The 24348-nt window shown below is 46.2% G+C and overlaps 1 protein-coding gene across 3 annotated transcripts in view; it reads left to right on the top strand.

Annotated features, from left to right (window-relative positions):
* The window catches only part of LOC121580862 (ephrin type-B receptor 1), a 345283-nt gene that overhangs the window by 260160 nt on the left and 60775 nt on the right, over window positions 1-24348 (top strand). For all 3 annotated transcript variants that reach the window (XM_041895973.2, XM_041895971.1, XM_041895970.1), the window contains 3 exons: window positions 6596-6758; window positions 13936-14044; window positions 16100-16164. In XM_041895973.2, coding sequence (XP_041751907.1) covers window positions 6596-6758; window positions 13936-14044; window positions 16100-16164 — 337 coding nt within the window. The remainder of the gene's footprint in view (window positions 1-6595; window positions 6759-13935; window positions 14045-16099; window positions 16165-24348) is intronic.

Raw genomic sequence — 24348 nt, 5'->3', positions numbered from 1 at the left:
CCATGGTCTATAGTAAACAGGCGCCAGTAGCTGGCTCAGCTTATCTGGTACTAGGCAGCAGTAGTTGAGATTCACTTAGGGGGTTGGGGTTGTTCTCTCCATTGGAGTGTGTGTGAACGTATTGGTGCAGTCCACTACAGATGGTCTGACAGTCCATAGGGCATAGATTACCCTTGTCTTGTTTCCTTCTAAGGCAGTGTACAAAGGCTAGATGCATCAACCACGACAGCAGACATCAAAATGGTGTATTGAATCAAATGAAAGCCAAATTGTTCAAGGCTGGAGGAGAGGAGGTGAGGAGGCCTGCCTTGTTATTAGTGTTAGTTGGAGGAAACACTGCCTGGTCTAGGAACCTGCAGCCTTCGGGATACTACAGAGAGCAGAGGACATGCAATGTTCCCTGTCTGTCACTCCTGGCAAGCCACACCATTGGCTGCCCTCCCATCTGCCCTCCCACCTGCCTACCCTTTTATATATAGCAAGTTAGGGTGTGTCTCCTCTAATCTGCATTTGACTGACGGCAGGAGAGGGCCATTCACGGTGGGCGGTCTCTCCTGGCAAGACCTTTCATTGGCCGTGCACTAGCTGCTGTCCCTCCACCTGCTACTTCACTTTAAATATAATACCCATTTGACTGGCAACGTGAAAGGGCCACTGCCTGTTGGCTGTCTCTCCAGAGATGGTTCCCCATTGGCCATCTTCCATCTGCCCACTCACCTGTCCCCCGGAATTAAGCAGAGGGGGGTGTGATCCTGGGAGACCCTGTTTGACTGACAGCAGGAATGGGCCAATCCTAACCGCAGGTGGTCAATGCTCAACCATCCATTGGCTGGTGAAAATGAAAGTGATGTCCCAATACTCTGTGGTTGCCTGGCTTCCCTTTCCATGAGTTGTCTATGTTTGGACAATAGGATGTTACGCCACAATAGGAGTGCAATATCACTTTCACATGGTGTGGGTATAGTAGTAGGCATTGCAGGCACATTAGGGTTGGGGCTAGAAATGTATTTGACTATTCGCCTTCATGGTACATTACCAATAAACATTTAAATACCCCAAATCTAATTATCCAATGCTATAACACATATAACGCACACTAATATCCTGTTATGAGATTAAACTTTGAGAGGCGTAGCATTTTCCTATTAGCGGACGAGCTAACATTCCTCTTCATCACAGGAGTGAGTGTCCAATAAAGCCTAATGTGTTTGGAGAGATCGTTATGTGTGGGCCAAATTTCATAGCAGTGTTTACCTCATCTGGCCAATGATGGAACTTCCTCCGTGATCTAATTACCCTGATCTGATTGGGTAATGATGTCGGTGTGGGCCGGATATGGGCCTCTGCCTCTATTCTGTTCTCTTCTCTTTTCTGTTGTTCCTGTTGCTCTCCTCTCCTTTTTTCATCCTCCTCTTTCCTATATCTCATTAAAGTTTATATGCAAATGTTTATAGATTGTGTTCCATGATGAGGAATAGTAGTCTCTTCAGTAATTGCATAGCTGAGAAACTGCAGTCAAAGTTACAGAGGCATAAATATCATAACCCCCCCAAAAATCCTAACCTCCCCTGTTATAGTAAAGGTGAGAGGGTTAGCATGTCTTGGGGGTATGATATTTGTGCATCTGTAACTTTCTCACTCATCATTATTCACGATTCATTCAGGTTTATCCGTAATCATGGTAGCATCAACATTAATGTAGAAGTATTTAGAAACATATTCTATTCTTATTTACAATAAAAGTTACTCCAAAATGGCTCAATACATTATTTACCATTAATTTCTATTGGGCACAAAATAATCTGAAACACAACCAAAACAAACAGCAAATGCATCCAACAAGTTTGTAGAGTCACACGCACATGTAATTATTACGTTCTAGGATTATGAGACCAAATACTAAACTTTAATACACATATAAGTGAATTTGTCCCAATACTTTTGGTCCCCTAAAATGGGGGGACTATGTACCAAAAGTGCTGTAATTTCTAAATGGTTCACCCGATATGGATGAAAATACCCTCAAATTAAAGCTGACAGTCTTTAACCTCATGGTCATCATATCATTTAAATTCCAAAGTGCTGGTGTACAGAGACAAAACAACAACAAATGTGTCACTGTCCCAATACTTTTAGAGCTGTATATCAGCTGCCTGCAGTGGTGGATGTAGTGTAGTGTAGGTACTAGCTAATTACAGTTACCCCCTCCTATCCCCATAGCAGATACTGCCCCAGGCAGAACTTCAGGACCAAAGCCTTCTAGCACTAGCAGGCTGGGCCAGGCTGGTTCATTTAAGGTGGTGGACACTGGGCCTACACACCTACACAGACAGGACACACACAAACACAGCACACAGACACGCCAGTACACAGGCAGGCATACACACACACACACGCCTGCAAGCACACAGACTGTTAGACTTTCAGGGTCTATAAAGTCTTATTGGATTTAGTTATACAGCTTTGACCATACATGTGTTTAATCCTTTGAACTCCCACTCTGAAATACCCAAACAAAACAGAACAGAACAAGAAAATGGCACATGAAACAATTCTCTGCAAAAGGAACTTGGAAGCGTTGCTTTGTTCCATTCTGTGAAAACAAAACACATCCTGTAGCTGGAAATGGTCCTCTGTCATAATTAGCAGTGTGCCACTTTAGACACCACAGAACAACTTCCTTTACTAATTAAACTCTCTCTCTCTAAATGCTTCTAAGGCCAGCATTAAATACTGCAGGAACAATATTACAATGTGACTCACAGACAAATGGGCCTTAATTCATTAATATATGTGTCTGTGTGTATATGGGTGGGGAGAGGGGTAGTGTGTGTGTGGGTGCGTCTGTGTGTACGTGTCTGTGTGTGCATGCGTGCGTGTGTGTGTATGTGAGTGTGCAATAAATACACTGCACTCCGTTTAAAGAGCAACTAACTTTAAAAGGCATTGAATCACTTTCAAAACAGCCTATGTGGCATCGATATGAGTCAGAAACCTTTATTCTAGTCTCAAAATTGACTAGAAGGATAATTTTGTTCATAAAGTTAGTCTCTTCTAAAATGGAGTTTGGAACATCTATGCGTCACAACGGGTAAGTGAAGGTTGGGTTTTGATTTGACAATGTCCATTTGCCCACTAACATGGGGTGAACAGCTGTGGAGATTGCTATCTATCCAATAGCATAGAAAGTGAGACAGACCTGCTCAGCAGCTCCGCCTGTTTACATAAGACAACACGTCACACATTTGACTTGAGAAATACTGCACCAGGCACCGTAGTTAGATGTAAAATTGCGCAACTAAAACATCCTTGGCAAAAACGTCAAAATGAATTATACATTTCTTGAGTTATCTTAGATTCATTCTGGGGATTTTGAGGAAGTGAAATATGCTTCTGAGTCTACAGTGTCTCATGGGGGACAAACATCATTAACCAAATGGATTCGGTCAGGAAACACACCTCCAAGACTGAAATCTCGTTTTTCTAATGAGCAACAGAAAAACACACGTGCCATTTGGCGTGTTCAGTGGCTCTTTAACAATACATACTGCCATTCAACCCCAGCATTAAAGTTTCCATCTGTGGTCCTAACAGTTACATAAGCCTGTCAAGGACAAGGGGATTACAAAGTGACCGTTCTCTCATAGAAAGAGAACAACAACAGCTAGAGAACACTTTGGTGCCATTGTGTTGAATAGGCCTATTACTGCATCCAAATTGCATATGACTCATCTGAACTTTTCAGGTTTCTATGGTCGAGGAGGCTGTTACACAACACATAGGCTCCCTCTATCAACTGTTCTGCTTTTTATTGCTCTAACTAGCAAAGTAATGGCTTTTCGGAATATCAATCCTTTCAATCTCACTGGGCACACACTGGTTGAATCAACGTTGTTTCCACGTCATTTCATTGAAATGACCTTGAAACAATGTGGAATAGACGTTGAATTGATGTCTGTGACCAGTGGGATCCTTTCTCTCCTCTCATGCCCTGTTAGTCACTGTGGATAAGAGTGTCGGCTAAACAAAAAAATATCTAATAGAATGCCAGTGTCACCTCTGTTGTGGCAAAGGCAGCCAACGTTACTCACTGTTGGTTGCTGAATACTGCCGCAGCATAGGGGAGACACATGATAATGAAAGATCTCCCAAAGGGTTTTGGACATATTATTCCTATACCTCCTTGATAATACAACGGTTTCTTTAAACTGCTAATCTGGGTCCGTATGTATAAAGCATCTCAGATCTCCTAGTTCTGATCTAGGATCAAGTCCCCCCCTGTCCATTTAATCTAATTCATTGTGATCTGAATACTTTTCGAATGCACTCAATTAACATATTAATATATTAACTTAACTATGAATCTGGAAATACGTTGTCTTGCAATTCTTGGCACCACTTGTCTTTTTATTTTTATCGAGAACTCTGAAAGGAAAAAAATTGAATCAAACCAGATGGATAAATTATCTTTGGTTGTCTATGGAGAGTTTCTGAAGACAGTCATGTAGAGCATAATATTTGTCTGTGAAGTAAAACCATGTGTTTTTCTTCCATATTGTCACTACCCAATCAGACTACGGACAGCCATCTTTATGAGAGGCATAACTGATCTCATTTTACACCTTGAATTGAGTGGTTGAATTGCAAAGTAAACATAATACCAAATAATTGTTTTATACGGAGATCACCTGAAATATGTAGATTATTCTTTCTCAGAACATGGTCAGAAACCCATGTAGTAGTAGTAGTAGTAGTAGTAGTATGTCACGGTCGTTGAGAGACGGGTCAGACCAAGGTGCAGCGTGATATGCGTACATGTTTATTAAGACCAATAAACACTTGACAAAATAACAAAACAACGAAAACGTAAAGTCCTATGGCCTATACACACAACAACCCTAACAGGAACACAAACAAGATCCCACAACTAAGGTAGGCAACCAGGCTACCTAAGTATGATCCCCAATCAGAGACAACGAGCGACAGCTGCCTCTGATTGGGAATCACACCCGGCCAAACATAGAAATATCAGCCTAGATCTACAACATTGAAATACAATAACATAGATCTCAACAGAAACTCACACCCTGACCCAACCAACAAGAGTTCTCTAGATCAGGGCGTGACATAGTAGTAGTAGTAGTAGTATATTTTATTGGTTTCTCGCATTCATAGACTAAATTGTACAGCAATTTTCAATCATAGATTATTATCAAATAGTAAAATCCTAAAGTAGCACAATAATTTAAATATAACACAATGTTAAAAGATACAATACATACAAAATAATAACACTAAAATGACATCATTTAGCAGACGCTCTTATCCAGAGCGAATTACATTATTTTTTTTATACCCCCGTGGGAATCGAACCCACAACCCTGGCGTTGCAAACACCATGCTCTACCAACTGAGCTACATCCCTGCCGGCCATTCCCTCCCCTACCCTAGACGACGCTGGGCCAATTGTGCGCCACCCCATTGGTCTCCCGGTCACGGCCGGCTACGACAGAGCCTGGATTCAAACCAGGATCTCTAGTGGCACAGCTAGCACTGCGATGCAGTGCCTTAGACCACTGCGCCACTCGGGAGACTAACAATGTTTGGGTCGCAGCAGAAAAGCGCAGTGCATGACAAGTATATGGTAAAGTATAATGTGTAGGCCTAATTTTCCACCTGTATGTTTAGATCTAGCCAGAATGAATGGTGAGCGGGTGGTGAATAGTCTATTTCAGTTGCTATAAGCCTGTCAGATATGAAAAGAATACATTGGTATTATAATGCAATCCTTTGATTGTATTATATTCGGAGAATCTTTGAACATGTTCCAGCTATCAATAAAGTGCAGAAGATGTCCAAACTGATGCGTTCATTCTGGGGCGGCAGGTAGCTTAGTGGTTAAGAGCATCATGCCAGTAACCGAAAGGTCGCTGGTTCTAATCCCTGAGCTGACTAGGTGAAAAATCTGTCAATGTGCCCTTGAGCAAGGCAATTAACCCTAATTGCTCCTGTAAGTCGCGCTGGATAAGAGTGTCTGCTAAATGACATAAATCTAGAAGGCAAGACTGATTTTATATCAGCACTCATACTCTGAGAAGGTTGATACAGTACATACGACCCAGATTTCATGGTTAAAGAAACGACCACTTTAGACATACGCAGGTTGACGTTTATTGTCATGAGTCTTGTCCTGGAGGAAGAACTGAGTGATTTCCCCTTAGATAGGCCAGCTGCAAAGTCAAAATTGGCTATATTGTACAAATTCATGAAAACAAAAATGTGGTTTTTGGTCTTAATTGAATGTTAGGGTTAGGCATTAGCGTTAGCAGTGTGGTTAAGGTTAGAGTTAAGGTTGGGGTTAGGTTTAAAATGAGATGTTATGACTTTGTGGCTGTGCCAGCTAGTGACCACTCTGTAGAGCTGCCTCCAGAACAAGAATCATGACGAAAAACGCTAACCTGCGAGACATACGGCCCCTTGTCTCTTCCGCTCTGTTTCTGCTTCATTATGTCCCGTCCTGGATTATACACATGATCTACTCTATCTTTCTGCAACATTAATCTGGTATCTCTCTCTCTCCCCTGTCCTCCTCCAGGACCATGCAGAGATTAACTCCACCATGGTTCACAGCGAGACCAACACAGCCCGCGTGGAGGGCCTCCGGGCGGGCACAGTCTACGTCGTGCAGGTGCGGGCCAGGACCGTGGCTGGCTTTGGCAAATACAGCGGCAAGATGTGCTTCCAAACCCTCACAGATGGTAAGGACCACGCAGTAAGCCAAGGGGAGGAGGGGAGGCGAGGAGAGGAGAGATGGTGGGGGATGGTGGTGGGGAGCTGTGTGTGTTAGTTTGTGTGTGTGTTTGAAAGAGAGAGAGAGAGAGAGAGAGAGAGAGAGATAGAGAGAGAGAGGATAGAGACCAGGACGTTAGAGGGATTGTGAATGTGATAGTGGAGATTGTGGATCACTGTCAAAAATATGTTTGTGAATGTTTCATAATGTATGAGATTGTGTGTCTATATGAGAGTTGAGAATGGTGGTTTTGAGCGTCTCTTCTTGTGTGTAACTGACTGTGCTTGATCCAAACTGCTTAGCTAATTGGTTCTTCATTGAGCCCGTCTGTTGCTGAGCAGCTATCACCGAATGCTTAGCTGTGATTAGTGGCTGATGTGATTAATTATTTGCCACTGTGGGTTGGATTGTTCAGGGGGGCATAACACCTGCTACACTGGTGTGTGAGTGTGGGTCCAGGTGTTCGTGCGTGGGCGTACTGTATTTCGTAAACACAGCATACGTCTTCTTTCCTATGCAATATGCTGTCAGATGATTTACAACACTCCGGTTGAAGTTACCCTTTGAGGCACAGATCTAGGATCAGCTTACCATCTCCAAATCCTAACCCTAACTAGGGCTGTTGTGATGACCGTATTACCACCACACCGGCAGTCACGAGTCATGACCACAGTCAAATTCCCTAGGACTGTTGGTCACGGTAATCCCAATCCAAAAGAGCGCAAATGAATGGCATTGATGGGTAGTTTACCAAACTTGCTAAGCGCCCTCTATTCACTCTCTAAACACCTCATGATTGAATTTGAATAATCTGAATGATGAGGACAAATAGTGATGGGAGTTAGAGTTCCCGTTCCGAAATGGACACGGGAAAGCCCCGGCTCCAATATGCATACATTTTTTAAACCTGTTCTGAAAGGACAACTGATCCGATCCGAGTGAAGGAAGCAGCAGAAAAGCCAATTGTTTTGTCTACTTTATTAAACCGGAGCCATGGATAAAGAGAGAGAGAGAGAGGCAAAGAGCGAGCAGCTGTAGGATATTAGGGAGCGGACTATGTTCGGTGTGTGAATATGTGAGACAAGGGAGGCTCAGAGCACCAGAGGGAGAGATCACAACCACTGTTATCACGCGCTAGACTAACTTCTTGTTAGTTATTTATCATCCCATTCCGATTACATAGTACCCATCTTGACTGCATCAAACCGAGAGAAGCTAGCTAACTAGTCCTACAGCAGCCTACCTGTTGACTTTTGGTCGTTGTAGCCTTTCTTTCTCATTTCACTTTTAATTCTGTTATTTTAATTCCATCTTCCATTGATTAGATATCCCCCAACTTTCTTCCTAGACAAGCATAGCAACAATGCAATTGTCTCTCTCTTTCTGCTGGAAGTGCAAGGATCAGAGCGCATGCCTTTTTTTGCAACTTTTTTCCAAATCATCAGTATACAGTCGTGGTCAAAAGTTTTGAGAATGACACAAATACTAATTTTCACAAAGTCTGCTGCCTCAGTTTTGATGATGGCAATTTGCATATATTCCAGAATGTCATGAAGAGTAATCAGATGCATTGCAATTAATTGCAAAGTCCCTCTTTGCCATGAAAATGAACTTAATCCCCAAAAAACATTTCCACTGCATTTCAGCCCTGCCACAAAAGGACCAGCTGCCATCATGTCAGTGATTCTCTCGTTAACACAGGTGAGAGTGTTGATGAGGACAAGGCTGGAGATCACTCTGTCATGCTGAGTGAGTTAGAATAACAGACTGGAAGCTTTAAAAGGAGGGTGGTGCTTGAAATCATTGTTCTTCCTCTTTTAACCATGGTTACCTGCAAGGAAACACGTGCCGTCATCATTGCTTTGCACAAAAAGGGCTTCACAGGCAAGGATATTGCTGCTAGTAAGATTGCACCTAAATCAACCATTTATCGGATCATCAAGAACTTCAAGGAGAGAGGTTCAATTGTTGTGAAGAAGGCATCAGGGCACCCAAGAAAGTCCAGCAAGCGCCAGGACCGTCTCCTAAAGTTGATTCAGCTGTGGGATCGGGGCACCACCATTGCAGAGCTTGCTCAGGAATGGCAGCAGGCAGGTGTGAGTGCATCTGCACGCACTGTGAGGCGAAGACTTTTGGAGGATGGCCTGGTGTCAAGAAGGGCAGCAAAGAAGCCTCTTCTCTCCAGGAAAAACATCAGGGACAGACTGATATTCTGCAAAAGGTACAGGGATTGGACTGCTGAGGACTGGGGTAAAGTCATTTTCTCTGATGAATCCCCTTTCCGATTGTTTGGGGCATCCGGAAAACACCTTGTCCGGAGAAGACAAGGTGAGCGCTACCATCAGTCCTGTCTCATGCCAACAGTAAAGCATCCTGAGACCATTCATGTGTGGGGTTGCTTCTCAGCCAAGGGAGTGGGCTCACTCACAATTTTGCCTAAGAACACAGCCATGAATAAAGAATGGTACAAACACATCCTCCGAGAGCAACTTCTCCCAACCATCCAAGAACAGTTTGGTGACGACCAATGCCTTTTCCAGGATGATGGAGCGCATTGCCATAAGGCAAAAGTGATAACTAAGTGGCTCGGGGAACAAAACATCAAAATTTTGGGTCCATGGCCAGGAAACTCCCCAGACCTTAATCCCATTGAGAATTTGTGGTCGATCCTCAAGAGGCGGGTGGACAAACAAAAACCCACAAATTCTGACAAACTCCAAGCATTGATTATGCAAGAATGGGCTGCCATCAGTCAGGATGTGGCCCAGAAGTAAATTGACAGCATGCCAGGGCGGATTGCAGAGGTCTTGAAAAAGAAGGATCAACACTGCAAATATTGACTCTGCATAAACTTAATGTCATTGTCAATAAAAGCCTTTGACACTTATGGAATGCTTGTAATTATACTTCAGTATACCATAGTAACATCTGACAAAGATATCTCATAACACTGAAGCAGTGAACTTTGTGAAGACCAATACTTGTGTCATTCTCAAAACCTTTGACCACGACTGTAGAGTCTCATCATGCAACCCTTATGTTTTGATTTCGAAGACATTCCCAGGTTTTATAGGCCTATCACAACTAAATAAATTATGGATGAAGGCTATATTAAATGGACTTATTCAACTTTTGAAAATGTTGATGTTCCAAAGGCGCCCTAAGCATGTTTATGTTAATGACCGGTCAATTGCTGTGAGACCGGCAATCATTTGCATGACAATTACTATCTGACAAAAATGTCATGACCTACACAGCCCTAACCCTGACTATTGGGGGATTAAACACTAAACTGACCTTCTTATCCATGATCCGCATCTAAGAGCAAATCTCTACTTGACATCACAAATACCACACCTCCCCCTAATCTTCCTTCTCTCTATCCCCCACCCCTCCATCCTTCCTTTCCTCTATCCCTCCTTCCCTCCACCCCTCCACACATCGCTCCATCAGCCATGTCAGATAGTCCAGAGCACAGGTGTTGTTCTAATCTGTTGGAGCACAGCTAGTAGTCTGACACACTATAATATACCTGTCTACCTGGCAGTTTGACACACATCGTGCTGCATGGGAGGCAGGGCTGTGGTCTAGGAGGCCATTGTATCATCAAGGTGATTATCAGTTATACAGTGAGGGAAAAAAGTATTTGATCCCCTGCTGATTTTGTACGTTTGCCCACTAACAAAGAAATGATCAGTCTATAATTTTAATGGTAGGTTTATTTGAACAGTGAGAGAATGTTATAAATTGATTTGCATTTTAATGAGGGAAATAAGTATTTGACCCCCTCTCAATCAGAAAGATTTCTGGCTCCCAGGTGTCTTTTATACAGGTAACGAGCTGAGATTAGGAGCACACTCTTAAAGGGAGTGCTCCTAATCTCAGCTTGTTACCTGTATAAAAGACACCTGTCCACAGAAGCAATCAATCAATCAGATTCCAAACTCTCCACCATGGCCAAGACCAAAGAGCTCTCCAAGGATGTCAGGGACAAGATTGTAGACCTACACAAGGCTGGAATGGGCTACAAGAACATCGCCAAGCAGCTTGGTGAGAAGGTGACAACAGTTGGTGAGATTATTCGCAAATGGAAGAAACACAAAAGAACTGTAAATCTCCCTCGGCCTGGGGCTCCATGCAAGATCTCACCTCGTGGAGTTGCAATGATCATGAGAACGGTGAGGAATCAGCCCAGAACTACACGGGAGGATCTTGTCAATGATCTCAAGGAAGCTGGGACCATAGTCACCAAGAAAACAATTGGTAACACACTACGCCGTGAAGGACTGAAATCCTGCAGCGCCCGCAAGGTTCCCCTGCTCAAGAAAGCACATATACAGGGCCGTCTGAAGTTTTCCAATGAACATCTGAATGATTCAGAGGAGAACTGGGTGAAAGTGTTGTGGTCAGATGAGACCAAAATCGAGCTCTTTGGCATCAACTCAACTCGCCGTGTTTGGAGGAGGAGGAATGCTGCCTATCACCCCATGAACACCATCCCCACCGTCAAACATGGAGGTGGAAACATTATGCTTTGGGGGTGTTTTTCTGCTAAGGGGGCAGGACAACTTCACCGCATCAAAGGGACGATGGACGGGGCCATGTACCGTCAAATCTTGGGTGAGAACCTCCTTCCCTCAGCCAGGGCATTGAAAATGGGTCGTGGATGGGTATTCCAGCATGACAATGACCCAAAACGAACAGCCAAGGCAACAAAGGAGTGGCTCAAGAAGAAGCACATTAAGGTCCTAGAGTGGCCTAGCCAGTCTCCAGACCTTAATCCCATAGAAAATCTGTGGAGGGAGCTGAAGGTTTGAGTTGCTAAACGTCAGCCTCGAAACCTTAATGACTTGGAGAAGATCTGCAAAGAGGAGTGGGACAAAATCCCTCCTGAGATGTGTGCAAACCTGGTGGCGAACTACAAGAAACGTCTGACCTCTGTGATTGCCAACAAGGGTTTTGCCACCAAGTACTAAGTCATGTTTTGCAGAGGGGTCAAATACTTATTTCCCTCATTAAAATGCAAATCAATTTATAACATTTTTGACATGCGTTTTTCTGGATTCTTTGTTGTTATTCTGTCTCTCACTGTTCAAATAAACCTATCATTAAAATTATAGACTGATCATGTCTTTGTCAGTGGGCAAATGTACAAAATCAGCAGGGGATCAAATACTTTTTTCCCTCACTGTATATACAACCTGTGCTGTTATACAGTTACAGTGATGATGATGATGATGATTATGATGATCACCATCATCTGTAGTTACCTGTGTAGACCAGATGTAGCAGCATAGCCCTCTCCTCCCTCTTCCTCACGCTCTGATTAGTATTAACCCAACGCACGCACATACACACGCACACACGCACCACACACACCAGACAGCATGAGGACCAGCTGACGGTACATCCTCTGGCTTGCTGCCACAGCACGACATTTATGGAGACAATTAGCACCCGGTGAAGGAGGAACAGAGGGACCCATCACACCCTACCCCCTCCCTCCCCCATCCCCTATGTCCCTCACCCACCCCCTCCTCACCCTCCCTCCCTGCCTCCTCCATCCCATATGTCCATCACCCTCTTCTCACACCCTCTCCCTGCCTTCCCCATCCAATGTCCCTCACCCTCCCTCCCTGACTCCCCCATCCACTTTGTCCATCACCCCCTCCTCACCCTCCCTCCCTGCCTCCCCCATCCTATGTCCCTCTCCCAACTATCCGTTCCTCCTTCAACCCCTATGTCCCTCACCCTCCATAGTGCCTGCCTCCCTTGTCCTCCCCACATCTCCCTCCCCCACCTCCTCTCTCCTGCACTACCCATCTCATCCCACTCTCCATCACTGTCTACCCACCTCCTGCCCTCCTCCCTCCTTCTCTCTCCCTCACTTCACTCTGACTCTTCTCCCTCTTCCTGTTCTCTCCTCTCACAGTCGACAATCCTTATTTTCTGTCTGTCATCACATCTTTACACACATCCCCCAGGTGTCTCTTCACCCCACACCCCTCCACAGCCCCCCCACCCAACCCCTCCCACAACCATTTGATTGACATGTGCAATGAGGAGGAGAGGATTGGCCTTTCATCAGTAAGGTGTGTGTGGTTACAGCTTGTCAGTGAGGAGTCCTGTTCTCCACAGCCAGGTGTTGATACCTGACTGATTGCAATGTGGTGTTATTTACTGCTAGCTATAGCACTCAGACAGTTGATTTCTGATCGTCAAGCCAATCACCATTTTCACCTGTCTGAGTTTAAGAGACTCCTTCAGTAGCATGGCACCTGAATACAGCTTCACAAAGAAATAGCACACTCACTTTACAGGGAACAAAAGAGTAGACCTATAATTCACACTATCAAGTGTGCTATGAGTCCTAGCTTCTTATTTTATCGATATTTAAGCTACTATATCACCGCTCGAAAGACTTCTCCTTTCTTCTCACTTTAATCCAATTGCTGTAAAACACATTTCATTTGGAAGTCTGTCAGTTTGCCCACAGCATGCTAAATCTTGCTAAAGGACATGAGATAGGACTGAGGCAGTTTAGTGTGTCTTTAGAAGTTATTTAGGCTACCTTCTGAACTCTCTTCGTCTCTACCTTTTAGCTGTATTTCTGACTGTCGAAGAGCAGCTTGTGTTTGAACATCCTCAGTAGAAATTCCAAGGTGTTATTTTGTGTCTGTCAGACTGTGATGGGGAGATTAGGTATGGCAACAGAAACACTGAAATACTTTCTCTATCTTTCTATTGATAATTTTCTCTCTCTCTCTCTCTCTCTCTCTCTCTCTCTCTCTCTCTCTCTCTCTCTCTCTCTCTCTCTCGTAGAAATGTACAGGTGACAGTCACCACGGCTTTACTCCAAAGTCTGTCTAAATGTCTTTAGCTCAACACCTCAGAGCTGAGGCATCTATATGTTGTCTTTATCCTCAGGTACACCTGGAATAACCATGCTGTTCTTTCTGTTCCCTCCCCTCTTTCTTTGTTTCTCCGTCCCCCCATCTCTCTCTCTCTATCCCCCTTCCACATTCTTCTCTGTGTGTCTTTACACAATTTTCTCTCTCTCTCTCTCTCTCTCTCTCTCTCTCTCTCTCTCTCTCTCTCTCTCTCTCTCTCTCTCTCTCTCTCTCTCTCTCTCTCTGTCTCTGTAGATGACTTTAAATCAGAGTTGCGGGAGAAGCTTCCTCTGATTGCTGGCTTGGCTGCAGCAGGAGTGGTGTTCATCGTCTCTCTAGTGGCCATCTCCATCGTCTGCAGCAGGTACTGTACGGTCAACATGTCCACCATGGCTGCGGTCCAACGGGTGTGCCTCACATATGCACGCACACACCTTACACACACAAATGCACGCACACACACACACACACACATACCTTACCTAACCGATAGAAGACACACACAGACAGGCAGGCAATGGAACTTGTCTGTAGGCCTTTCACATATATACAAACACACTTAGCCAGCAGGAGGTAAACAAAGTACAAAGTAAAATACAGCGCCTTCAGAAAGTATTCACACTCCTTGACTTTTTCCAGATTTTGTTGTCTTACAGACTTGCATGCCTCACTCTCTGTGAAATAATAGCGTTTAACATGATTTTTTAATGACTACCTCATCTATGTGCCCCACACATACAAGTAAGGTCCCTCAGTCGAGCAGTGAATTTCAAACACAGATTCAACCACAAAGACCAGGGAGGTTTTCCAATGCCTCGCAAAGATGGGCACTTATTGGTAGATGGGTAAAATAAAAAAAGCAGACATTGAATGTCCATTTGAGCATGGTGAAGTTATTAATTACACTTTGAATGGTGTATCAATACACCCAGTCACTACAAAGATAAAGGTGTCCTTCCTAACTCAGTTGCCGGAGAGGAAGGGATTTCACCATGAGGCCAATGTTGACTTTAAAACAGTTAATGGCTGTGATAGGAGAAAACTGCGGATGGATCTACAACATTGTAGTAACTCGACAATACTAACCTAATTGACAGAGTGAAAAGAAGGAAGCCTGTACGGAATATGCATCCTGTTTGCAATAAGGCACTAAAGTAAAACTGCAAAAAAATAACTTTATGTCCTGAATACAAAGTGCTATGTTTGAAGCAAATCCAACACAACACGTCACTGAGTACCACTCTTCATATTTTAAAGCATGGTGGTGGCTGCATCATGTTATGGGTATGCTTGTCATCGGCAAGGACTAGGGAGTTTTTGGGGATAAAAAGAAACGGAATAGAGCTAAGTAACAGATACTCTGAGACAAATTCACCTTTCAGCAGGACAATAACCTAAAACACAAGGCCAAATATACACTGGAGTTGGCTACCAAAACGACATTGATTGTTCCTGAGTGGCCTAGTTGCAGTTTTGGCTTAAATCGGCTTGAAAATCTTTGGCAGGACTTGAAAATGGCTGTCTAGCAATGATCAACAACCAACTTGATAGAGCATGAAGAATTTTGAAAATAATAATGTGCAAATATTGTACAATCCAGGTGTGCAAAGCTCTTAGAGACTTACCCAGAAAGACTCACAGCTATAATCGCTGCCAAAGGTAATTCTAACATGTTTTGACTCAGGGGTGTGACTACTTATGTAAATTGAATATTTCTGTATTTCATTTTCAATAAATGTGCAACAATTTCTAAAAACATATTTTCACTTAATAATTATGTGGTATTGTGTATAGATGGGTGAGAAGAAACATCTATTTAATCAATTTTGAATTCAAGCTGTAACACACAAAATGTGGAATAGGTAAAGGGGTGTGAATACTTTGTGAAGGCTCTGTAACTGTTCCATATCTGTATTATGAGTACGTTTCTCTATGAATCATCCATTTCACATGTGGACCAAAGCGTTCACGCTGAGTTGACCTGAGTTAACTGATTCAAGCAAATGTCATTCTCGAAAGTGTGTTACAACACCACGCTACTTTCCCCCACCTCCTCTCTCTTTAGAAACATTTAAGTTGAATTTAGAATTTGCAGCAGTGCCAAATGCTACTAGTTAGTAGCACAGCGCCCTATCAGACACCACAGGGTGTTTGATGACTGTGGGAGCAGAGGAGAGGGTTAGATTAGGCAGATGAAAAGCCACAGAGATGTTACAATTAAAAACCAGCTCATTCTCATCACACTTCATTTGGCACGGCAGCTAACTCTAACCCTCAGCCACTGATTCAGTTTCAGACCAGGTCGCTTTCATACCTCGGTTAGTGAGACTCCGAGACAGATTTAATGATTCCTCCTTTCATCCTCCTTTCATCCTGTCTTTTCTGAACTTTTCTTTCTCCATCTCTGATTTGGGTTCAGGAAACGGGCGTACACCAAGGAAGCGGTGTACAGCGACAAGTTACAGCATTACAGCACAGGAAGAGGTGAGTTCACTACCATAGCACCATATAGGACAAAACACATATCATATGTCCATCATATTCTAACATTGCGGGCAAAAGATTCCCTCAACGTTCAAAATGACCTTGATTGTCACTCTTGATTTACACTCAGCCTGGTTCGATCATGCATAGGCCACATTAAGGAGAAAAACAACCCCTCGATGTCCTTCGCGTTTTACAATAGAGGGAAAAAACACCCCTTCTGATCGAACAATGAGGGCTAAAACATCACTTTCCACTTTCTAAATGTCATTGCCTGACACTCATCTCTCAGAGTTGTAACCGTGATTGAACCACACACAGTTCTATCACGCAGAGTCCACACAGAGGTAAACAACAACCCTCTGTGTTCTAGCATTGAGGGCAAATACAACCCTTCCTGATCTGACATAGAGGGCAAAAAGTAATCCCTTTCCTGCTCTAAGTAACATTGACTGACACACATCTCTCAGGGCTGTGTAAGCTAACCATGATTGAGCCAGGGTCCTGTCACGCTTTGGCCGTTGACTGACACTGTAAGGTTGCCTAAAGCAAGGCAAGCAAACTCCTTTGTTTTGGTTAAATTGAGGGAGAGGTTGTTGTCCTGGCACCACAATGCCAGTTCACTTACCTCCTCCCTATAGGCTGACTCGTTGTTGTTGGTTATCAGGATCCAGTTGCAGAGGGTGGTGTCCAGACCCAGGGCTCTGAGCTTGGTGACGAGCTTGGAGGAAACAATAATGTTGAATGCTGAACTGTAGTCAATGAACAGCATTCTCACATGGATGTTCCTCTTGTCCAGATGTTACTTACGTGTGAATAGTGATGGAAATGGCATCTTCCGTAGATCTATTGGAGCGGTAGGCAAATTGGAGTGGGTACAGTGTGACTGGCATGCTGGACTTGATGTGGGCCATGACCAGCCACTCGAAGCACTTCATGATGATCGGGGTGAGTGCGACGGGGCAATAGTAATTTGGGCATGTCACCTTATCTTTATTGGGCAATGGGACGATGGTGGTCTCCTTAAAGCGGGGACTACATCCTGAGACAGGGACAGGTTGAAGATGTCCGAGAAGACGCCTGCCAGCTGGTCAGCACACACTCTGAAGACGCAGCCAGGGATGCCATCTGAGCTGGCTTCTTTGTGATTATTCACTCTTTCGAGACATTTCCTCACATCAGCCTCGGAGAGCGAAAGCACCTGGTCGCCCTGAGCAGCGAGAGTCTTCCTGGATGGCTCGATATTGTCTGCCTCAAAGCAAGCATAGAATGTGTTAAGCTCGTTTGGGAGGGAGGCTTTGGTGGGCACCACACAGCTGGATTTGCCTTTGTAGTCTGTGGTAGCCCTTGCCACATACTGTAAATCGTGAGTCTGAATTGTCGAACATCAATTCAAGTTTGAGTCTGTATTGTCTTTTTGCGTCCATAATGGAGCTTGTACCTGCTTGCCTTGTACACGTTGTGTGCCATTTCTCCCCCGGTCAAACCCTCAGAAGAGTTGGCACTCGCAGTTGGTTCAGTCAGAGGCTATGTTAGGGAGATTTGAATTTTATTAACATAATAAAATTTAAATATATGATAGAGACGCCAATAGCGGTAACCACGCTTATCATCAAGCAATTTGAAGGCGAGGGAAAAACAGCGATAAGTGTTCCTATTCAGCTTGTGTTTTTTCCCTCCACTCTCACCCACTAACTAATAATAATGCTTAGAAATAGATTATGTCTGATCTTTTCTCTTCAGGATTTGACAGACAGTTTTGTAATTACTGCTCATTGGAAGAAAAATACCCACTTTGGAAGAAGAAACGCCACTTTGATTCTTCTTGGTTGAAATGCTAAAGGAGTGTTTATGGTTTTCACCCTGGCTATTGGGAATGGAGTCACAAACTGTTGATGAGTGGTGCACAGAATGGGAAAACATGCAAACCCTAAAATATTAAAGGGATAGTTCAGGGATTTTACTAAAATTATTGGCACCCTTGATAAAGATGAGCAAAAAATAAATAATTAAAATACTGAGCTACAGTTGAAGTCGGAAGTTTACATACACTTAGGTTGGAGTCATTAAAACTTGTTTTTCAACCACTCCATGTCACGGTTCCCTCAGACAGAACCCAGAAGCAGACCAGGACAAGGAGAGTTGAACGAAGGTGAGGGTTTATTACAGATTCAAAAACGGTGCAGGATAATCCAGGGAACAGAGCGGGCGGCGAGGATGAGTTGTTGAGGGTGCAGTTGTTGGTCCAATGATGGCTCGGCAGCCGCCGACCATCAGGCAGAGGTAGGGTGAGGGTTCCGGACGAGTGACTGGAGATGGAACAAAAACGGAGGTAAGTCAACAATAAACCAACAAGGTACAAAACAACAAAACTAACGCTAGAAGCTCTAGGACTGATACTCTGATAAACCTACTGTTCATGGCTAACGATCCGGCAGGAACTGGATGTTTGGCCAGAGCCTAAGAAGGGTGATGATCAGGACCAGGTGTGCAGATTGCTGATGGGATGCAGGTGCGGAAAACAAGAGAGCTCCCGGAGCGTTCCCCGAACCCTCGGGAAACTGGAGATCACGAACAGGAAAAACTAGTCACCAGACAGGACCCGACTCAGACTGCCGGGATCGTTACAGTACCCCCCCTCCGGCCAAACGCCACCGGGCGGACCTCCCGGAGCGCCAGGATGGAGGCGGTAGAAATCACTGATGAGGTCAGCATCTAGGACCTGTCGCCGCGGAATCCAACTCCTCTCTTCAGGACCATACCCCTCCCAGTCCACGAGATACTGGAAACCCCGGCCCCGCCGTCTGGAATCCATGATGCGACGCACCGTGTAGGCAGGACCACCTCCGATCATCCGAGGAGGAGGAGGAGGAGGCGGAGGAGGCAACAGAGGACTGAGGAAGACAGGCTTGAGGCAGGAGACATGAAAGGTGGGATGGACTCTGAGCGTCCTCGGTAGTTTGAGTCGAACTGCCACTGGATTGATCACCTTCTCCACCACAAACGGACCAATGAACTTCGGTAACAACCTCCTAGACTCAGTCCGTAAAGGAAGATCCCGTGTGGCCAACCAGACCCTATCTCCGATGGTGTAGGTGGGAGCGGGGATCCGGCGACGATTCGCCTGGAGCTGATACCGGTCCGAAACTCTAAGGAGTGCCTTTCTGGCCCGATGCCAGGTCCGGTGGCAACGACGAATATGGGCCTGAACAGAAGGCACTGAGAGCTCCTTCTCCTGAGAAGGGAACAAGGGAGGTTGGTAGCCATACAGGCACTGGAAGGGGAGACATCCCAGTGGCAGATGTAGGGAGAGTATTGTGGGCATACTCAACCCAAGGCAACTGAGAGACCCAGGAGGTGGGGTTGGAAGAGACCAGACAGCGTAGCGTGGATTCCATCTTCTGGTTGGCTCTCTCCGCCTTGACCATTGGATTGGGTGTGAAAACCAGATGTGAGACTGACTGTAGCTCCAATGGCCAAACAGAAGGACTTCCAGACAGCAGAGGTAAACTGAGGGCCACGGTCGGAAACGATATCACTGGGCAAACCGTGGACCCTGAAAACCTCCCTAACCAGGATCTCGGACGTCTCCGAGGCAGAGGGAAGCTTGGCAATTGGCACAAAGTGGGCGAACTTGCTGAATCTGTCCACGATAGTCAGAACGACCGTGTTCCCCTCAGAAGCGGGCAACCCAGTGACGAAGTCCAGGGCCAGATGCGACCATGGACGCCGGGGAATAGGAAGGGGATGAAGTAGTCCAGAGCTGGGCCGATTGGTACTCTTATTCTGCGCACACACTGGACAGGCAGCAACAAAACCCCGAGTATCCTCGGCCATGGCAGGCCACCAAAAACGTCTGCGAAGAAACGCCATTGTCCGAGCCACGCCAGGGTGACAAGCCATCTTGCTGGCGTGGGACCATTTGAGGACAGCAGGACGAACCGACTCAGGCACAAACAACCGACCCGGGTGGACCGTTACCGGGACCGGGCTGAGTCCGAAGGGCCGCCAGCACCTCCTCCTCAATCTTCCACATAACTGCTCCCACGACGCAGTTCCGGGGGAGAATTGTCTCGGTCTTGGACCCACTCTCCTCCGTCTTGGAGAACATCCGGGACAAGGCGTCCGCCTTGCCGTTCTTAGATCCAGGTCGGAACGTCAGGGGCAAACTTGAATCGTCCGAAAAACAACGCCCACCTGGCCTGACGGGAGTTGAGGCGTTTAGCCGATTGCACGTAAGCAAGATTCTTGTGGTCAGTCCAGACAATAAACGGTTGCTCCGCCCCCTCCAACCAGTGGCGCCACTCCTCCAAGGCAAGTTTCACCGCGAGAAGCTCCCGGTTACCCACATCGTAATTCCTCTCCGCAGGCGAAAGGCGACGAGAGTAGTAGGCGCAGGGATGGAGTTTACTGTCCGTGGAGCATCGCTGCGACAGGATGGCGCCCACTCCCACATCAGACGCGTCCACTTCAACGGCGAACTGACGGGCCGTGTCCGGTTGAGAGAGAATCGGTGCGTTGGTGAATCGCCTCTTCAAATCCAGAAACGCTCGATCCGCCTCCGGATTCCACTTGAAGGTCCTGATACTGGAAGTCAAGGCAGTTAATGGAGCGGCCACACGGCTGTAATCCCGGATGAATCTGCGGTAGAAATTCGCAAACCCCAAAAATCTCTGGAGCTGCAATCTCGTACCGGGCTGGGCCCATTCCAGAACCGCTCTAACCTTCTCCTGGTCCATCCTAATCTCTCCCCTGGAGATGATGTACCCGAGAAAGGATGTCGTGTGGGCGTGAAACTTCGCACTTCTCGGCCTTCACGAACAGGCGATTCTCCAACAATCGCTGCAGAACCTGCCGGACATGCTGGACGTGGTCGGAAGGTTCCTTCGAGAAGATCAGAATGTCATCCAGGTAAACAAACACGAAGAGACCGATCATATCTCTCAGGACGTCGTTCACCATACTCTGGAATACCGCTGGAGCATTGGTCAGTCCAAACGGCATCACCTGATACTCGAAGTGACCCATCGGTGTATTGAAACCCGTCAACCACTCGTCCCCCTCTCTGATCCGGACCAGGTGATACGCATTGCGTAGGTCTAGCTTGGTGAACACCGTAGCACCCTGTAAGGAGTCGAAGGCAGAACTCATCAAGGGCAGGGGATACTTGTTCTTGACCGTGATGTCATTCAACCCCGATAATCAATACACGGTCGAAGAGAGCCATCCTTCTTACCCACAAAGAAGAATCCTGCCCCCCAGGGGTGATGACGAGGGACGAACGAGACCAGCAGCTAGGGACTCCTTGATGTAGGTCTCCAACGCCTCACGTTCAGGTCGGGAGATACTGTATAACCTTCCCTTGGGGTAGACAGCTCCAGGAACCAGGTTGATGGCACAATCATATGGTCGGTGGGGAGGGAGTGACAGAGCCTTCTGCTTACTGAAAACTTCCCCCAAATCGTGATATGTCTCGGGAACCAGGGACAAATCTGGGGGTTTAGCCTCAATCACCTGACTGGGAACCGAATGGGGGCAGGCAGTCTTGAGACAGTTAGCATGACAATCAAGGCTCCAACTCGTTACCTTGCCCGTCACCCAATCGAACGTGGGATTGTGTTCCTTCAGCCAGGGGTATCCAAGGACCAGAGGAACATGGGAAGACGGCAGAATGAAGAATGAAATCATCTCAGAATGATTCCCCGACAACCGCATCTTAACCGGTTCAGTCCTCATCGTGATACGTGCCAGACTACTGACGTTCAGAGTGGTCGCTTCAATGGCTTCCGGCAATTGCTCCTTGGAAAGCCCCAGCTGTTCCACCAACTCGGCATCAAGAAAGCTTCCATCGGCACCTGAATCGATAAACGCGTTAAGCGCTAAGCTCTGATTCCTGTTCACAAGGGTAGCCGGAAACGGGGTCTGACAGAGGTACTGAGAGGTTGAAACTGGCTCGCTAAAAAGTCCTCCCAACTTTAGCGAGCCGGGCAGTTTGACGACCGCCGGGAACAAGTGGAGATGTAATGTCCCGAGCTACCACAGTAGAGGCAGCAGTTGGTCTTACGTCTATGTTGACGCTCCTCCTTGGTTAACCCGTGCCGCCCCACTTGCATGGGTTCAGAATCGGGAGAGAGGACCTCTCCACTAATCCATTGTGGTGGAGAATGATCGACGTGTTCTGGTCCACCACCCGACCCGACTGGGAACTGAGAAGCTGATCGATTGGACGGACCCCATTGCTTCTCCCTCCTTCGCTCTCGGACTCGATTATCCACCCGAATAGACAAGGCTACCAAGCTGTCCAGGTCACTAGGCTCGGATAGGAGATCAACTCATCCTTGAGCTGCTCCGACAGACCCTGGTAAAAGGCCGCTTGCAGAGACTCCTCGTTCCACCCACTCTCCACCGCCAACGTCTTGAACTCGATCACGAAGTCGGCCACGCTGCGAGTTCCTTGGTGAAGCGAAAACAGGCGCCTAGCTGCGTCCCTCCCTCGGACGGAATGGTCGAAGAGCTTCCTCATCTCGGCCGTGAACCCCTGGTATGAAGCCATGCAGGGGTCTTGTCGTTCCCAAACGGCTGAAGCCCACTCCAGCGCTCGACCACGCAGCAACGCAATCACAAAGGCTATCCTAGCCTTGTCTGTGGCATAAGAGTTGGGCTGTAGATCGAACACTAATCCACACTGCATAAGGAAGGAACGGCATCTTCCCAGCTCCCCTCATATCTATCCGGCGTCGGAACCTCGGGCTCACGGAAGGACACAGCTCCAGAAGCGGCAGGCGAGATGGGTGAAACCGGTAGTGGATCCTCCACCGGAAACTTGCGTTGGTTCTGGACCTCCGTCAGACCGGTAGAAAGGTTCCGAACTGACAACGCGATCTCCTGTAGTACCGTGCTATGATGGCCCAACATCTTCTCCTGATGGGTAATGGCATGGCGAACAGAGTCCAGGTCCGCTGGGTTCATTACTGGCCGGATCGTTCTGTCACGGTTCCCTCAGACAGAACCCAGAAGCAGACCAGGACAAGGAGAGTTGAACGAAGGTGAGGGTTTATTACAGATTCAAAAACGGTGCAGGATAATCCAGGGAACAGAGCGGGCGGCGAGGATGAGTTGTTGAGGGTGCAGTTGTTGGTCCAATGATGGCTCGGCAGCCGCCCGACCATCAGGCAGAGGTAGGGTGAGGGTTCCGGACGAGTGACTGGAGATGGAACAAAAACGGAGGTAAGTCAACAATAAACCAACAAGGTACAAAACAACAAAACTAACGCTAGAAGCTCTAGGACTGATACTCTGATAAACCTACTGTTCATGGCTAACGATCCGGCAGGAACTGGATGTTTGGCCAGAGCCTAAGAAGGGTGATGATCAGGACCAGGTGTGCAGATTGCTGATGGGATGCAGGTGCGGAAAACAAGAGAGCTCCCCGGAGCGTTCCCGAACCCTCGGGAAACTGGAGATCACGAACAGGAAAAACTAGTCACCAGACAGGACCCGACTCAGACTGCCGGGATCGTTACACTCCACAAATATCTTGTTAACAAACTATAGTTTTGGCAAGTCGGCTAGGACATCTACTTTGTGCATGACACAAGTCATTTTTCCAACAATTGTTTACAGACAGATTATTTCACTTATAATTCACTGTATCACAATTCCAGTGGGTCAGAAGTTTACATACACTAAGTTGACTGTGCCTTTAAACTGCTCGGAAAATTCCAGAAAATGATGTCATGGCTTTAGAAGCTTCTGCTAATTGACATATTTTGAGTCAATTGGAGGTGTACCTGTGGATGTATTTCAAGGCCTACCTTCAAACTCAGTGTCTATTTGCTTGACATCACGGGAAAATCAAAAGAAATCAGCCAAGACCTCAGAAAAAAAACTGTAGACCTCCACAAGTCTGGTTCATCCTTGGGAGCAATTTCCAAATGCCTGAAAGTACCACGTTCATCTGTACAAACAATAGTACGCAAGTATAAACACCATGGGACCACACAGCCGTCATACCGCTCAGGAAGGAGACGCGTTCTGTCTCCTAGAGATGAACGTACTTTGGTGTGAAAAGTGCAAATCAATCCCAGAATAACAGCAAAGGACCTTGTGAAGATGCTGGAGGAAACAGGTACAAAAGTATCTATATCCACAGTAAAACTAGTCCTATATCAACATAACCTGAAA

This window comes from Coregonus clupeaformis, chromosome 14 (genome assembly GCF_020615455.1).
Source record: "Coregonus clupeaformis isolate EN_2021a chromosome 14, ASM2061545v1, whole genome shotgun sequence".
In the NCBI taxonomy this organism is placed as follows: domain Eukaryota; kingdom Metazoa; phylum Chordata; class Actinopteri; order Salmoniformes; family Salmonidae; genus Coregonus; species Coregonus clupeaformis.
The sequence above is the reverse complement of the archived record's forward strand: the minus strand, read 5'-3'. Positions and strand labels throughout refer to the sequence as shown.